Source organism: Mesoplodon bidens, assembly GCF_964165515.1.
Source record: "Mesoplodon bidens genome assembly, chromosome: 2".
Classification (NCBI taxonomy): domain Eukaryota; kingdom Metazoa; phylum Chordata; class Mammalia; order Artiodactyla; family Ziphiidae; genus Mesoplodon; species Mesoplodon bidens.
The window spans coordinates 50062252-50079891 of NC_138177.1; the positions used below are offsets into that span (position 1 = coordinate 50062252).

Here is a 17640-nt window from a genome sequence, read left to right on the forward strand (position 1 = left end):
GTGTTGCAGAGATTTAGGGTCGAGAACGAGGGAGGGGGTGGTGTTTTATATCTGGACGAGAAGGATATTCCTTTTCTGAATTTCTCAACAAGATCTTTAAGACTTGGTTAACGCAGTTGAAGATTCTATTTGAAATGTCAAGAGTGCTCCAAATTGATCAGCTCGGTGCTTTGTGACCACCTAGAGGGGTGGGATAGGGAGGATGGGAGACGCAAGAGGGAGGAGATATGGGGACATATGTATATGTATGGCTGATTCGCTTTGTTATAAAGCAGAAACTAACACACCATTGTAAAGCAATTATACTCCAATACAGGTGTGTTAAAAAAAAAAAAAAAGAGCGCTCCAAATTAGCAATGTACATGAAGCATTCTTAAATGAAACATGATTAATCTGGCATTATTTGTCTCTCTGGATATAATTACATAGTTAAAATATTTGAAGTCGATAGCAGACATTGGTCAGTTCTTGTGATTATAACCCTAGACTAGAAATATATAGTGTTTTGTAACTACTTTAACATGTGTGAAAATTGTAGATTCTCGTAGAACAACGGAAGGAAGATTTTATTTATAGCACAGCAGACTTGATACATAATTGATTCAGACCAGTATTTGAGTTATTACAGGAAAGGAAAGAAAGCTAAGGCGAGAACCCCTCCCTGTGTGGAAAAATTTCTTTCTGGAATTCTTCAGATTCATTGGAGGTTCAAACCTTGACAGTCCACAGGGGACTAGACCTGAAGTGTCTTGTTCTGTTCTGGAAGCCACACTTGCAGAGAGATATAACGTGCAGCCCATAACGTGCTGAGAACGTGAATAGGATATAGTAAGGCAGCCTGACCCAGGCTGTGTGAGGTGGAGGATGTGATGGGGATGATGAGCCTCGAGAAAAAATGGTGAAGGCAGGACAGCCCCTTTTAGGTATCTGAAGGGCTTTAACATGGAAATTTGGACACTCCTGTGTAGTTCCGGAGGGCAAAATAAGACTTAATTTGCAGAGAGAGAGATTTAGGCTCACTTTAAGGAAAAACCATGAGTCAGGAAATCCAAATGACATCCTTAATCTTATTGTAATAGTTCTGTGGAAGTTAAATTTCTGTTCTTATTAACAGTCTGTACCTGAGACCCTCTCTTTACCACAAACAGAAATGAATACCTCCAGAGCCAGCACAGCCTTACACGTAGGTAGAGTAGGTGAAATGCCCAGGGGTGGACCCTGGACTACAAATACCTTTCCTACCAGCTTGTCATTGATGACCGCGGGTCCTAGAGAGTCATTCCCTTGGGTTAAGGCATTGATCTTTTTAAAGGTCAAATATGTCTGGAGAGATAACCCATTAAATTGCATGGCAAGTTGAAAGGAGGTTTTATGTGGGGGAGAAAGTGGGTGAGGTGTTTCCATGCATCCTAAGGGAAGGCTGATTGTGCAGGCCTTCACGGAGCAGAAGGCATAGTTGATGCCAGATGTCTGGTGGAGGGAGTCTGGAACTGCAGAGGAAGGCACCACAGAGAGAAAAGATAAGCTGAAAGGGGAAAGGGAGGGTGTATTGGAGTTTAAACAATATATTGAGAATTTTGCCTAATTGTTACCAGTGTTTTTAACATGTTTTATAGTTTCTGAGGGTCTTTCACATATATTACTAATTATAATTTGATTCACACAACATCCTGCAAGGAGGTATTATTATCCACATTTTAAAGATAAAGAAATTGAGGCTAAGAAACTGGGCTAAAGGTTAAGCCTACCCTGGGACCTACAGTGTTTGAGCAGTGTAGCCAGGACCCCAACCTAGGCCTTCTGACTTCACATTTCTTCAGAATGTGTCCCCAAGATTTTAGCAGTAAATATTTAGATGCATTTAGGTTAGGTAGTAAAAATTTAAGGAAAACTGGTTTAGATGCATGCAAATATTTGGTTTTGTTATGTAAATCTACCTAAAACCAAATAATTATAATTCCCTAGTTCAGCCAAACCTATCTCCTAATAGATTGTAGTGCCTTGAGGTAACCTGTTTTTTGGCACTTTTATAATTGTGAACAATTAGTGCTCATGTGAATGTTAGATGGATGGATGAGACCTTTTTTTTTCCATCCCTAAAAACAGGAATGGTTATTTGACTTAATTGCTGATAAACAAAATGTTGCATTATATTTACATCTTAGCAAGGTATTTAGGTTCTGTCTGCCAGCCTGTTTTATTTTCTTGACTAGTGATAGTTCTCTATTTTGGTATCAGAGATCTCTCCTGGTCCGTATCTTGCCTCTTTATTTAGAAACTCAATGCCAAAGTATGGCTACCGTTGTACTGGCTGCTTTGCTTATATGTAAGATGGTGCAGTGCCTCATTTTTGTAACTGTAGTACTATATAAATGTTTAAATTGATTAAATGACCTAAAAGAAGCAGGCAGGAACTAATGTCGTGCTCTTATAACTAAATTAGGGGCTGTCTAAAGTATGCCAACACTTAATGTTTTTTTCATCCCTTTTTTGTTTTTTATATTTACATCTTTTATATTTTTATTTATACAGGTGATGGGTCAGGTGTTGTTTGCTTAGGTTATATTAAAATTCTCTTTTTTAAATGGTTGGCCACTTTGGATCATTACCTTATAATTTGCGTTATATTTTAAGAGATCATAAAGATAGCTCAGAGCTTCTCTGGAATTATCTACCCCTGATCATAGAGGCTCTCAATCATACAGATCGGGGGTAAAGTTCTTCAGGGTCTGTTAAGAAAAACAGTTGTTCTTTGAAGTATCCCAGACTTTTTTTTTTAAACAACAGATTTAGCACTTTTTTTCTTCTTTCCTTCTAGCACATTCTTATATTTTTCTTAGTATTTTTTTTAGCGTCTGGCTTTTTCATTGTCTTTCCCTCCATCGAGTTTCAAAGAATCTTATTTCATTTCAGAGGTATTTAATAAGTAGAGTTTTCTTCTGTAGGTTATTGTTCCTTGCAGAAAAAGGTGATGCCAAATCAAGTAAAAAGAGTTGTATGCCTTTGTCACGTAGGCGTTTGCTGAGGGAGACTAGTGTATGTGTCTATGAGCAAGGGAAGGACAGAGAAAGGAGACTCTTTGTCTTTAGGAGAGTTTTACAAGAAGCACCCTGGGGCCTTAGATTCTCACTGCTATTCATCAGATACTTAAAGAATTGGCCTTGGTGATCTCAAGAGTTCTCTCTGGATTAGAAATTTTGTGATTCAATGAACTGAGATAGAAAGATGCGATCATTTATTTGGGGACCCAGGAGTAGATGATGAGGCCTTGGTTGATTCCAGGCCAAGGTCAACATTCAGCCCTACTGGAGAATAGTACAGGCACTAGGAGAAGCTGGTACCAGGTTATGTTAATGTTCTGGACCAAGATTCAGAAGACCTGGGGATCACATCCTGCCTCTGTCCCTTTATCATTTACAGAACACTTTAATATGTATTCATTTGCTCCTGGTACATGCCCTTAAGATTTGGGAAGATACTTGAAACAGTTTGTGAACAATATAGGACAGTATATATATAACAAGGGCCAGATTACGTGGCAGACTCGAAAAGCTGCAGCTAAGATGTGAGTGGAGCCATAGTTAGTATGGGCTTGGAGTAGTTCTAAGTGGAAGAGGGAGGACTAGCATTGGGCTTTGAAAGAGCATAGGATTTGAGTGGATAGGGTGAAAAGATTCTCGGTAGGAAGACATACCAGTTAGAAGGAATCTAGCATGTTTCGGGTATGGTAAGATGACCGTCTTGTTTTGAACAAAGGGAGGCCTATGTAGTGGGGCTGGGGTGGCCACAGCAGTCAGGGAACCTAAGGATTAACATAACACGAGTTTCTAGAGACTCCTGCTTTTCTTATCTCACTTTTGGGCCTTTTAACTACACAACTGGCATGTTTTGTTGTTTTGTTCAGTCAGGGGGACGATTCTTTCGTTCTTCCACCGTTTTTAGTGACTTTAACATAGATTCACTTCTCTTTGCCGTAGATCACCACTGAGCATTTAACAAGAGATCCTACTCAGTGCTTCCTGAATGGAGGTGAGATGAAGGTAGAACAACTATTTCAAGAATCTGGCAACAGAAGATCTGATACTTTTCAGTCAGATGGCATCAACGACTCTGAAAAATGCTCTCCTACAGTTTCTCAGGGTAAAAGTTCAGATCGTTTGAATACAGTAAAATCCAGCAGTTCATCCAAAGCATCCAAAGTGTTGCCTCTGACTCCAGAACAAGCACTGAAGCAGTATAAACACCACCTCACTGCTTATGAGAAGCTGGAAATCATCAATTATCCAGAAATTTACTTTGTGGGTCCAAATGCCAAAAAAAGACATGGAGTTATCGGTGGTCCCAATAATGGGGGTTATGATGATGCAGATGGGGCCTACATTCACGTGCCTCGAGACCATCTAGCTTATCGATATGAGGTGCTGAAAATTATTGGCAAGGGCAGTTTTGGGCAGGTAGCCCGGGTCTATGATCACAAACTTCGACAGTACGTGGCCCTGAAGATGGTACGCAATGAAAAGCACCTCCATCGCCAAGCAGCCGAGGAGATCCGGATTTTGGAGCATCTTAAAAAGCGGGATAAGACCGGTAGCATGAACGTTATTCATATGCTGGAAAGTTTCACGTTCCGGAACCATGTTTGCATGGCCTTTGAGTTACTGAGCGTAGACCTTTATGAGCTCATGAAAAAAAACAAGTTCCAGGGTTTTAGTATCCAGTTGGTTCGCAAGTTTGCTCAATCCATCTTGCAATCCTTGGATGCTCTCCACAGAAACAAGATCATTCACTGTGACCTGAAGCCAGAAAACATTCTCCTGAAACACTATGGGCACAGTGCGACTAAGGTCATTGACTTTGGGTCCAGCTGTTTTGAGTACCGGAAGCTTTACACCTATATCCAGTCTCGGTTCTACAGAGCTCCAGAGATCATCTTAGGAAGCCGCTACAGCACGTCCATTGACATGTGGAGTTTTGGCTGCATCCTTGCAGAACTTTTAACAGGACATCCTCTCTTCCCTGGAGAGGATGAAGGAGACCAGCTGGCCTGTATGATGGAGCTTCTAGGGATGCCACCACCAAAACTCCTGGAGCAATCCAAACATGCCAAGTACTTTATTAACTCCAGGGGCCTACCTCGCTACTGTTTTGTGACCAGTCGGGCAGATGGGAGTGTTGTGTTTGTGGGCGGTCGTTCACGGAGGGGTAAGAAGCGGGGTCCCCCAGGCAGCAAAGACTGGCGGACAGCACTGAAGGGGTGTGATGATTACTTCTTCATAGACTTTTTGAAAAGGTGTCTTACCTGGGACCCCTCTGCCCGCCTGACCCCAGCTCAAGCACTAAGACACCCTTGGATTAGCAAGTCTGTGCCCAGACCTCTCACCATTGAAAAGGTGTCAGGCAAAAGGGTAGTAAACCCTGCAAATGCTTTCCAGGGCCTGGGTTGCAAGCTGCCTCCAATTGTACGAATAGCCAATAAGCTTAAAGCTAACTTAATGTCAGAAACCAGTGGTGGTATACCTCTGTGCACTGTATTGCCAAAACTGATTAGCTAATGGACAGCTGGTGTGCTCAGAGATGAAATGTAGGTATTTTTAATTATCTTGCAAGCCTGAAAATGGAAAAAAAGAAACAACACCAAGCCCATTAATGGATATGTTTTTGGTAGACTAGATATCTTTTTTTAACAAGGCAAAGCATTTTTATATGACTGTAAAAGAACTCTTGAAGGGCTAATTACCTAACCAGCTTGTATTGGCCATCCTGGGATACATAGTAAAAGAGTTTTTATAAGTCAGTGCATCTTTTGTTATTATTGTCAGGTGTTCACCAACCTGTGTATTATTCTGTGGGTTTAAATCCTTTTCTCTCAAGGTAGACGATATACCAGAAAGTATATCCTGAACATTCACTTCTAGTCTCCCTCGGCATCTGTTCCAGAGGCTTAATTTGGGACATGGCCGTAGTTATAGATGAGACTGAAAACTAGATCTGCCGCGCACTCCAGACCCCACATGTGTATAGAATGCCTTAAAGAAGCTCACATGTAGAGGAAGAGAATTACATTAAAACCCCTTGTTTAAAAAACAGAGCAAAATTCTCAAAAAGAAAGAAGTTCAGACTTGAGGTGAAAATCAATAAGCAAATCTCCTGACATGATAATATTTACTGGGTGCTTATTAAATGTCAGGTTATTCGATCTTGACAGCAATCTTACAAGTGTTAGAAATCAGGGCTCAGAGAAGCCTGGTAATGGGCTCAAATACACCTTTGCTCCAACACCCTGGGGAGCTGGCTTTTGAGCCCAGATGGCTCAGTCTTCAAAGTCCAGGTTCAACCCACATGTAACACTCCCTCTGCTGGTGGCTGTGTGTGCGGGTCGGGTGGGGGAGTTCACACCGATTCTTCCTGCTGACACAACCTAATCTGGCCCACCTACTCTTCAGAAAGGTGTGAGGGGACTGAAGCCTCCAGAACAAACAGGCTGCCCCAGGGCCCTTCCGGGGCCGGACATGCTGCCCAATCCGTAAAAGAGCCCAGAATCACCACAGCACAGGCAGTGCTCAAAGCGCCTTGCGCATTTTAACCTTCATTTCCTCGACATCCTTTCACTGGCTAAAACTTAAGTCTTTAAAACTCAGTGTTTGCTAGATCAACCCTCCACTTCGCTCTTTCCACATCATGTCCCTAAAACAATTCCCCCATCAGCCTTGTCCCATCCTACCACCAAAGAGCAGGAGACAGACCCACCGCCCGGCCCCCAGCCCACACCATGCCTTCCATACCAGCAGGAGAACATGTGGCTGCCCAGGAGAGTGCTGGTGAGTAAAGGGAGGTCAGCCTTTTTGACGCGGTACTTCAAAGCACGCAAGAAGCATCTCTGCAACAGTTCGTCCATTTGCTCTGCAAGGAGAAGAACCACATCCTTCCTGAGGGCTGAAGAAGGCCCGCGCAGCACAAGATAACTCCCCGCACGGTGACATCCGTACCTCACCCCTCAGCTCTGAAGGAGCCCATTCCCAGGCACCAAAGCTCCCAGACTCTCTAGAACACTGAGCCTTTACAGAGGTCTGACCCCACAGAGGGGGTCAGGCCACAAAGTCCCACCCAGCCAGGCGCAGATGCTTCTCTGATAGAGAAGTCAGAGCCAGAAGAAAACTAAGAGGGCCGTGTAGCTGGGAACAGTCCAAATAGCAGAGCCGACGGGTATCCAGGGAAACGCGACATATGCGCAAGACTCCCAGGTAAGATGGCAAAGGGCTGTGGCACCACCCTCACCAAAACTAAGGCCTTTCCCCGCCCCTCCCGGAGCCGTGGCGCCGCTCTGGGCGGAAGCAGAGCCCAGCGCTTTAGTCCCCACACTGAGAGGCGAGCGCCCTGCTCCTGCCAGAGCTGTACCTGGAAGGGTCTTGCTGTCCGTGGGCTCTGGGCTCAGGCCCCCGACACTGGGGTCTTCTGTAGCTTCCGACGGGGACTTCTCCCCACACCTCTGCTGAACCTCCCCCTCCTCCTCCTCTCCCGCCAGGGTCAGGCGCCTCATGTCTCCCTGCAAGGTGGTGTCTGCCTGGACAGACCCCTTCTCTTCACTGAGATCTGGGGGATCCAGGGCCAGTGGAGCAATGGATGGTGGAGAGGACTTGTCTCCAGATCGCCTGCAAAAACCTCATGTCAGAAACACTGAGCAGCAGCCACAACACTCCAGCCCCGGTCAGGGGGTCAGCAGGGGTCCAGAGAGAGTAAGACCCACGGGCAGGGGTGTCCAGGAGAGGCCAGAGAACCTGGGTGTGCCTCTCAACTCTGTTTCCAATTCTGGGCCCAGAGAAGTCCCATGCCTCAGTTTCCTCATCTTTGAAATGGGGAGAGTAATTCTTGCCTCCTCCTTAACCCAAGGAATAATAATATTATTAACAGAAATTCAGGGACAGAGAAAAATTAAAGACAACATAGTTAAAGTGGAGCTCCCCTTCCAAAGTATTCCCTCCATATAAATTAAAAATAAAACCATTTTGAATTAAATAACCAAATGAAGACTGCAAACGCATCTGTAGTACCAGGTTGGTGAAATACAAACCCAAGGTTGAGCGTATGGAACAAATTACAAACACCTGGACTGCTCAAGACTGCTCAAGACTGCTTCTGTGTTAAATCAGAATGCAATCTAAAATAGATAAATGACAAGGACCAACTGTATAGCACAGGGAACTATATTCAATACCTTGTAATAACCTTTAATGGAAAAGAATCTGAGAAAGAACATATATGTATATATCTATATCTAGAATCACTAGATATACTAATGGTCACTAGAATCACTTGGCTGTTCACCTGAAACTAACACAACATTGTACATCAACTATACCTCAACTGAAAAAAAAGAATGCAATCTAACCTGCAGAGTAGAGATTACAATGGCTTTATGCCACTAAGCCTTATGAAGACAGGAAAAAAAGGGATGCCACATAGCAGAGCGGTAAAAACAAAAAGCTTTATGTTAACTAAGATTATGCAAGTCAAACAAAGTTTTACTAACAGCCTCGGCAAGGCTTATTAAGTATGGCTACTAGTGAGGCCAGAGCGTATGTTTAGGCTATTCTGATCAGGTAAATACCATAAGTGTTTTCAAAGGGCGGGAGGACGGGAGACTGAGGCAGCCACTGATAAAACAATTTAGACAACAGGACCTTAACTGCCCAGACTAACAGTCAGAAAACAAGGTGCTGGGAGTACGTGAGTAAGCAGCCCTCAGATGCCTGCTGAAACCCACACTGATGAGGCTGTACCTCCAGCAAAGCAGGGCTTGGCCAATACTTGTAAAATAAGTAACTCCAAGACTGACTAAAAACGTAAGGGTAAATCTATACCAACAGGCCACACAACACTTGGCCAGAAGACCAGGTAGACTGCTTTCGAGAAAAGCACTACTTACTATTTTGGTTAAATGACACGAAAATAACCAGAAAATAAACTCACATACAGCTCCAGAGAGCACCCGTCACAGTGAGAAAGTGCAAGTTCCGTAATGAGGAGGAGATCCTAAATGTGGAACTTGAACAACAGGAAAGTCATCAGGTTGTCACCCTGGTGCCTGAGGATCTACTCTGCTTTGATCTGGATTCAGATGTGAGAATTCCCGAGCACTCATCATGGGGTCAGAAAATGCCTAAATGTACACGGCAGAAAAGGCCAGATCGACCAGTGCCATAAAAATAAAGAATATCACTGTACTGAGAGGCAGAGAAGACAATCCCTAAGGCCTTCTTCCAGCCCTAGGATTCTATAATTCACCTAGGAAATCAAGTTCTCTGTAATTTCTTTTCTAAACAGGCCAAAATAAAAATCTTTTCTCCACATTTTGCAAGGAAATTAATGTCTAGGGTCAGCAACTTGACTAAGGACACAGCAGGGATCAAAACTCTCGCTTCTCAATCCAGGCCCTGTGCTCCCTCCGCCCACCCAGCTCCCTATAAAACAGAAAAAGCATGGAACCCACCACAAGTGGTCCTGGTAGGTGTGGAGCACAGAGAAGCCCCTTCCCTTCAGACCTGAGGTCAGCATCTCGGCTGTGGACATGGCAGCAACTCCGATGGCAATGGGGGCTCTGAGAAGGAGGAGGTCAGAGACGAGGGTCAGGGAAAGTCTTCCAGGAGGGCACATGTCAGGACCAGGTTTCTACACATGTGTTCAAAGCACCACGGTTGCAAATCTGAAGCATCTACTTGTATCACAGAGCTAAAACTCGGTGCAGTCTCAATCTTATTCAAATTACCTACACATATGACTTTCAAAAATTCCTTGACCAAATATTCCCTTCTGTGTAAGTAACTCCTCTATTGATGATATCACTGTTATATTCTTATTATGAACCAAACCCAGCCAGGACTCAGAAGGATATTTAAAGTTCCCTTTCTTTAATTTCAAAGATATAAATTATCTCGCCTATCTTAAAAAAGGCATAGCCATCCTATATGGAAATTCAGAAGGGAGGCCATTCATATGCCATAAATTAGGCTGAGGGATGCCAGAGGGAAGAGAGAAGAGAGATACAGTGGTACCAACAAAAGGTTCCTTCTGAGTTGGTTCTTTATAACAGGCCTTGCTCTGTATAACATCTATCTAAGAACTGGATGTGTCCAAAATATCAGAAACAACCACATTTACAATAACTACAAAAAACTTCCAAAGCCCAAATGGGAAATCTCTGTCAGCCCACTGTTACTCAGCAATGCTCACACATTGCCTGTAAGGATCGGTGTCCAGCTGGCTAACAGGAGGGGAATATACAAGCCTGGCAACGTTGCCTGGACCCAAGGGAGACGATTCAAGGGCAGATTTCCCAACACCTGAACTTCAAAAAAAAACGTTTGCTAATCCGGTGGCTCCACTTCCTGTGCCCATGGGTCAGTTCCTGCCACAGAATCTTTGAATTTGGCTTCTTTCCCAGTTCCTAAAAGACGGGTCTTTGTCTTCCACCCTTGGAATCGTCAATGGCTCAAGAACTTCGGTCTCGAACCTGTCTTGTAGTTTTAGTAAACTCCCTTGTACCCTCACCCCCTTCCATAAACCACCTAGGATTCATTCCCACATACATTCTAAATGCCAAACTCAGAGGCCAAATACACATTTATGTAGTTTTCTCCGATCTTGGATAGAATACTGGGGGGAAAAAACAATAATTTCACCATTCTTTTCAACTTCAAGTTTTGCTACAGGTAAACAAGGGACGAAACATTTCTAGGAGCTTGGTTCCCAAAGGTTCAAGGAAAATGGGAGAATATGAGCAACAAAAATAAGATCTTTGGGCTTCCCTGGTGGCGCAGTGGTTGAGAGTCCGCCTGCCGATGCAGGGGACACGGGTTCGTGCCCCTATCCCGGAAGATCCCACATGCCGCGGAGCGGCTGGGCCCGCGAGCCATGGCCGCGGAGCCTGTGTGTCCGGAGCCTGTGCTCCGCAACGGGAGAGGCCACAGCAGTGAGAGGCCCGCGTACAGCAAAAAAAAAAAAAAAAAAAAAAAAAAAAAAAAAAAAAAAAAAAAATAAGATCTTTAAACACTGACCCCTCCCATGCCTCCCATGTTTCCCTCTCAAAGAAGCAATGAGTAAAATAATAAGATGTCATTTTTCATTCAGGATGATACAAATGAAAATGACCCATCATATCCAGTGTCGGTGAGCATGTAAGGAAACAGGCTCCATATACCCTGTAGGTAGGAGGGAAAACTGACACAGCATTTTTATAGGGCAACAGAAAATATGCACGATCTTCAGCCAAACAGTTCTGCTTCCTAGTACCTACTTTAGAAAAATATTGGCACTAGTGTCCCTAGAGGCATCAGGAAGATCTTGTTTGTGATAGAGACGAAGTAGAGGCAACCACAATGTCCACTAGAAGAGGACTTTTCCCATCACCCCACAGTGGGTAAAAAGATTCAGCTTATCTGTGCTTGCTGACATGGAACATGTCCCCACTACCTGAAGTGAAAAAGTAATAGGGATAAAGTTTGTTTATTTGTATTTTTAAACATACACACCCCAAACCATACATTTTATATGCCCGTGTATATATGCATTGAAGAAGGCTGACAAGGACGTGCATCAGAATGATAATGGTTACTTCGAGGAGAAAAGGATTATGGGGTGAGAGGGTTTTGATTTTTCACAACTGTTCATACCATTACTTCCTAATTTATTTTAAAAAAGAGACACTGTGGTGATGGCTGAACAACCCTGTAAATATACTAAAAAAAAATCACTGAATCGTACATTTGAAACAGGTGAATTTTATAGTATGAAAACTATATCTCAATAAATCTATTAAAAATAATTAAAAGATGAGGATGATGATGTGGATGTTCGACAAAAATAATGTTGAAGTCATGCAAGGCAGGAAAGACCAAGAAAATGTCACAGACAGGAGACTAAGAAGACATGACAACTAAATGCAATGTGGTACCCTGGACTGGATTCTTGAACACAAAAAAAGGAAAAAAAGACATCGTGGGAAAACTGGGGAAATATGCATAAAGTCTGTAATAGTGTCAAAAGGACTGTACCAATGTTAATTCCTTAGTGTTGATAACTGTACTGTGGTTATACAAGATGTTATCATTACAGGAAGCTGGGTAAGGAGTATTTCAGGACTCTGTACTATACTTGCAACTCTTCTGTAAATCTAAGAAAAAAATGTTTAAAGGAGAAAAAAAACAAATAAATTTTAAAAAGGAAGCAGCAGCAGCAGGAGCAAATACACTTGGCCCAGATGTATGGACACCCCACAGGCTCACTGCCATTCCCCACTCTCTGATTGCTCAGGAAGAATATGTTTTTTCTTTTAATCCTTTATCCATATGCTGTGAAGTTGTCATTCCCACCCCTCCCAAGTTTTCCCTAAGTTGTTTCCCCATAGGCACAGCTGACTGGCACAGTACCTGTTCCCCACCAAGGCAATGGCACAGAGGTCACCCTTCTGTACCTGAGGCAGACCAGCAGGGGGCACCACTAGCCCTGGCAGCATCAAATCTGCAGGAAACAAAAGCATTGCAACTAACTCCACAGTTTACTTCATCATTTACTCATTTGCTCAACAAACATACATTTGTTAAGCATCAACTACATTATTCATAATGAAAATAAAAAGTGGCAAACTGAGGATCAGACCTTTTCCTTCTGGGAGACTAGTGGTCAAACTGAAGCACCAAGCTGAGGGTCCAGTTCCATGATCTATCTTATTCTGGTTTCCTAAATTCAGTTTATTAATCTAAAGTATAGCATATGGCAGTTCACAGAGCACTTTCATGTCACTTATCTTATTTAAGCCTTACAGCAGGGTCAGAGAGCTTATGGAAGCAGCCAAGTAAGAGATGCAACAGACATGAGGGAAAAATTCTATTTTTCAATCATATGAATGCACAAAATGGGTACATTTATTAAAGTAGTTGGCCTTTACTAAGTAGGTTTCAGCCACTATCCAGAATATAGGAAAATACTCTTACCTGCTCCCCCCACCAGTTTTTCAAGCACCAGGGGCCATGTTGTAAATGTTGCTAGAAGATCAGGATAAGACCACAGGGTGTACACTGTCCAAGAAGAGAGCCAGAAAACACTTACTGCCCAAAAGTCAACCCCCTGGGGAATGGCAAAGCCATACACTAAGGCCACATTAATCAACATGTAGAAAAGAAACTCAAGTCAAAGCTAGAGAGAAGGTTGTAAGGGGATGCCCAAAGAAGTTGCATTCTTTCTTTTGATTAGGTTACCGCAAGTTTGTGAAGCGGTTTATATGTTATATGCTATTTACTTGAGAATCCTTGCTTCCTTTAGCCTTAGAGACCTGCATTCTTTACATATTTATACTGAGCTCTTTGCAGTAGTTTCTCTCAATCTATGATCTTGAGAAGTTATCACTTTTACTGGTCGGAAGACACATGAAGTGAGCTACAGCTCTAAGAGTCTATTTAGCTGCCAAAGTTGGATATTTATGTGTAAGGCTAAAACTAGTGATGAAGTGAACATCTGCTTTTGCCTGTCCAGTATCCCTTTTCCCCTCTCTGGGAACTGAGTGCCCCTTTTCCTGTGGGAAACACATTATATATAGTTTACATCAGGCTGACTCCCTTCTCAAAGAGGCTGCAGTCTTGAAGAAGGCGGAGACTTAAGAAACTGGGTGTCACTTGAGACTTGGAGGCACCTATTGTTCCACCTGGACGGCAGCAGCCAAACATGGCCATAGTGGATAAAAGTAGGGACAGAGCCCCAACGAGGATTCCTTTTATGTCCTCAGAAGCAAGTAATCCGAAACCAGGGCAGCAGCCTGTAAGAAATTCTGAAACTTTCCCATGTTTCTTATTTTTATTCTCTCTGTTTCCACAGGGATTAGCAGTAAAACCCTTAGATCAAAAAGGGCTTGTATGTGTACAGCAGCAAAGCTGGGTGGGGGTAGGGTGGCCTGGGGTAGGAGACTGCACTGCACTGCTGCAGCCAAGCTGGGAGGAAGAAAAGCCCCCGAATGACAAAGTAGGTGTCCGCAGCCATGGAAAAGAGAAAAGGACACTGCCTCTCTGAGATCTGTGACAAAGAAAGCAAGCAAAGTATCCTGAGAGCCAGACAAGAGCCTAAGAAAGAATCCCTGTGAGACATCGCAACCAAAGTCCACCACTAAGACAGCTGGGTATGGAGTTTAACTAACCCAGCTTCTTTCCCATCACAGGATCTCTTCAGTAGCTTAAGAAAATTCCACTCGTGAAAGTTTTAAGAAGCATTTTTTACATGCCCTGAAACTCCACCCTTTTCACGACCTCTGCTCCAATCCCTACTTAACCCACTAGAAACCAGTGTTTCTTCACCTCAGAATTTCCCTTGGCAACCACCCTCTTTTTGTGTTAACCCTTTTTCCCCCTCACTTCTATAGCAGTTTCTGATCTTGAAAGACCCAATTCTAGGGACACTAAGTCCAAAAAGATTCTTAGGGAGATTTTGCATTTATTTGTTTTAAGGAAGACGGATTAATGGAAGAAACAGATGTTAGGCAAGGACCATAGTAATGGCCATCTCCATCCCACTGCCATACCTGTCGGATATAGAGTTTTCTCCAGTTCAAATAGGATGGGGTTACCACCACGCACGTACACAGTCACTGCATCCCCTCTGTGAGCATACAACTTCACAGTGTTGAGTTCTTCCTTTCCAGGTACTAACTCAGAGACCTGATCCGTTCCAAGAGTGGGGAAAGCAGCTGTCACCTCGGCCCGAAGCTTCCTCCTGCAGAGAGAGCGCACACACCTGGTAGGTATGCTGCCCGGATGGATTCCAATAAATACTGAGGACTCAAGACTTACTATACAATCACGAGGCCCAAGAAAAAGACTGGTTGATGATGCCGTATTCTCACTCTTCCAAAACCTCCCATTCTCTTTCTCATCCAATGTCTCATCTATTTTCACATGTTCCTGGGGCATGTCTTTCCATTTTACAAAGAGAGGGAAAAACTGAGATCCGGTAAGCGACCCAAGTTAGCCTGCCACTGGAAACTAAGCCCTGCCTTCCTGACTCCACACATAGCTCCTGGACCCACTCCTTTCTCATCTATGCTTGGCCAATCTGTCAACTTATGATTAAACAGCTCTGCTAGGGCACCAAGAATGACAACTATAGAACACTGCCTCCAAAATTCCCAAGGTGACACCTTCATTTGCAAAACTGAACAGATACACTTCTTACCACATGTGCCTTATCCCCTCTCACCTCACCCTCCACCTGTCTCTCCTGCCAGTGGTAATCACTAGACACTTCTTCTCGTATGCTTGTACTTCTCTGTGCCCCATCTAATCTCTCCCAAGGGACTCAAAGCTCTTGGTAGGGCAGGGACCCCGTTTTCCTTCATTTTGGCATCCTCCACGACACCTTAAACAGACTGCAGTCAATACGCGCTGATTGAATTATACGCTTTCTCGTAAACTCACTAAAATATCCAAAAGACAGCCTGGGAGATAAATCAGGCCTCCTCTCCATCTTCACTCTCAAAACACGTCTAACTCACCCTTGCCCGCCCCCCGGGGTCCCTTCTCCGGCTGTACCCCTCGGCCTCCAGCCCAGAAAAGGCTGTGAGCCAGCCGAGCTTGAGAGATGTCTGGGTGCCCTGGTGGGCAGAGCAGGCTCTTCTCTCCCTCACCTGTCCGACCCCTTGATGGCCGTGTTGGACTTGACCCGAAAGGCCTTGGCAAACATGTCTGCTGGAGGGGCCTGGGGAAGAGAAGGAGACCACAGCAGCCAGGGACTGTCAGCAAAGCGCGAGCACGGCGGCTTCCCAACCCGCAGTCCTGGGGGCAGCCATGCTTGGGCCCGGCTGGGAAAAGGGCCCGGCTGGAAACCGGGGCCGCGCAGCTTCGCGGCCACCCCTAATGGCAAGGCTGGGAACTGAAGCATGTGGGGCGGGGCCGGAGAAGGCGGGGCGGATCCCTGCGCCGAGCGGTGCACCCTTTCGCCTCACCCCTTCTGCCGGGCTCTGCGCCTAGGCGAGTGGCTTGAGCGGGCGCGTCTGTAGTATCTCTGGGGCCAACAGCGATTCCGTTCATTTTTGCTCCATCAGCGTTCTAGTGTGTTGAGTAGGAGCTCTGCCAGCTCTCATTCCATGCAGTTTAGTTCAGCTGGGCAAAATTAATTGAACTCGTGTTTTCTTAAACTTGCAGGCCTCTTGAATGGTTTTCTTCAGGGCTTTTGTTTCTTAAGATCTTTACATTTTATTGCACACTTGGGGCCTCAGCTAGAATTCTTTCCGAGATTTTCTCCTTCCTGTTTTTTAATTTACATGAGGTGATAATAACAATAAGAGGGAATCCACTTTAGTCCGAGGTTTGACCTCCTGTTAAGAGGAAACAACTATACAAATGATCTTCAAATCTGTTATTTAAAACTTTTTTTTTTTTTTTTTTGCGGTATGCGGGCCTCTCACTGCTGTGGCCTCTCCCGTTGCGGAGCACAGGCTCCGCGGCCATGACTCAGGCTCAGCGGCCCAGCCGCTCCGCGGCATGTGGGATCTTCCCGGACCGGGGCGCGAACCTGTGTCCCCTGCATCGGCAAGCGGACGCTCAACCACTGCGCCACCAGGGAAGCCCTAAAACATTTTTGGATAAAAAACCCCACATTTTTGGACCTTTTTAGGTACCTTTTGCATTCAGGCATTATTTGAGGGGATTTTGTTTGCAAAGCAATTTTAAAAACTCAGAGTGCTTATAAAAAAACTAATTTTGAGGCATAGTAAAATCAAATTATGGTTTGGCTTCTCCCTAGCAGTTTGATCTTGGGCCAATGGCTTATCCTTTCTGAAACTCTTACATTCTCTGTAAGATGTGGAGGTAATACCTACTTCACTGGGCTTCTGTGAGAAACCACTGAGATAACGCATGTGATATATTGCAGGGTGCTTTGAAATTTTCCCATAAATGGTAGATATTAGTCCAAAACAAACAAACAAAAAACAGTCTCAGGCAGGGGTGAGGGATTGGGTTTCCCTGAAAGGGACTGCTGTGTACCCTGGAGACAAGGATTTAATCACCTGGGGTCCTGGCCCCTACTAAACTTAATTTTGCTAATGAAAATTTCAGAGCAGAGTGTCCATCCACCAAGAAAAGAAAAAATCCTGATTGCTTTAATTTGGTGATACAGTCACACAGAGGAGAAGTCCATCTGGGCTATAACAAAGATGAGGCCTTGCACAGTCTCTGTCCACCACCATCTGTGCCCTTAATCTGGGGTCAGCCACAGCTCCATCTCCTCCTGCACTTCTGACCCACCATGCCTTTATTCTGAACCACCCCAGCCATAAAGCCAACGTCAGAGGAGCCCAGAGGAGGAGAGTGCCACAGATCCTTCTCCGCTTGGGCCCCCACCCAGCCACACTCGGGGGGGTGTGGTGCCAGACTCTGTGCTGTTGACCAGGCCTATTTCAGTACAGCCATGGAAGCAGTCTCTGACCAAGGAGCCGAGGAAGGTTATTCAAGGGCATACTAGAAATTTCAAGCTGTGAAAACTATTGTACACACCATATGTCCTGGCTAAGAAGGCACAGATTAGCAGCCTAAAAATTAATTCATGGTTGACAAGTAGGAGCCAAGACCCAAGGGGATGCTGTACACAGCATCCTGCCTCCCT

The 17640-nt window shown here is 44.4% G+C and overlaps 2 protein-coding genes across 2 annotated transcripts; one reads left to right on the forward strand and one right to left on the reverse strand.

The window, feature by feature from the left end:
* The first annotated feature begins 1238 nt into the window (after positions 1-1238).
* On the forward strand, positions 1239-5596 carry LOC308612788 (dual specificity tyrosine-phosphorylation-regulated kinase 3-like). The gene has a single exon (XM_081225491.1). The coding sequence runs from the start codon at positions 4035-4037 to the stop codon at positions 5550-5552; it is 1518 nt and encodes a 505-aa protein (XP_081081617.1). The 5' UTR covers positions 1239-4034; the 3' UTR covers positions 5553-5596.
* A 1057-nt stretch (positions 5597-6653) lies between these two features.
* LOC308628958 (eukaryotic translation initiation factor 2D-like) lies at positions 6654-15861 on the reverse strand. Its single transcript, XM_081256386.1, has 7 exons — positions 15662-15861; positions 14561-14751; positions 12987-13070; positions 12423-12513; positions 9488-9595; positions 7396-7649; positions 6654-6900 (listed from the first exon to the last, which is right to left on the reverse strand). The coding sequence occupies exons 1-7, from the start codon at positions 15715-15717 to the stop codon at positions 6677-6679; spliced, it is 1008 nt and encodes a 335-aa protein (XP_081112512.1). The 5' UTR covers positions 15718-15861; the 3' UTR covers positions 6654-6676.
* Positions 15862-17640: the final 1779 nt, after the last annotated feature.

Coding starts and splice junctions, on each gene's coding strand:
- LOC308612788 (XM_081225491.1), top strand. CDS start 4,035: ATGAAGGTAGAACAACTATTTCAAGAATCTGGCAACAGAAGATCTGAT.
- LOC308628958 (XM_081256386.1), bottom strand. CDS start 15,717: ATGTTTGCCAAGGCCTTTCGGGTCAAGTCCAACACGGCCATCAAGGGG. Junction 9,596..12,422: donor ATTGCCTTGGTGGGGAACAG/GTACTGTGCCAG, acceptor CCTCCTTCTCAG/AGCCCCCATTGCCATCGGAG. Junction 6,901..7,395: donor GGACAGCAAGACCCTTCCAG/GTACAGCTCTGG, acceptor TTCTCCTTGCAG/AGCAAATGGACGAACTGTTG.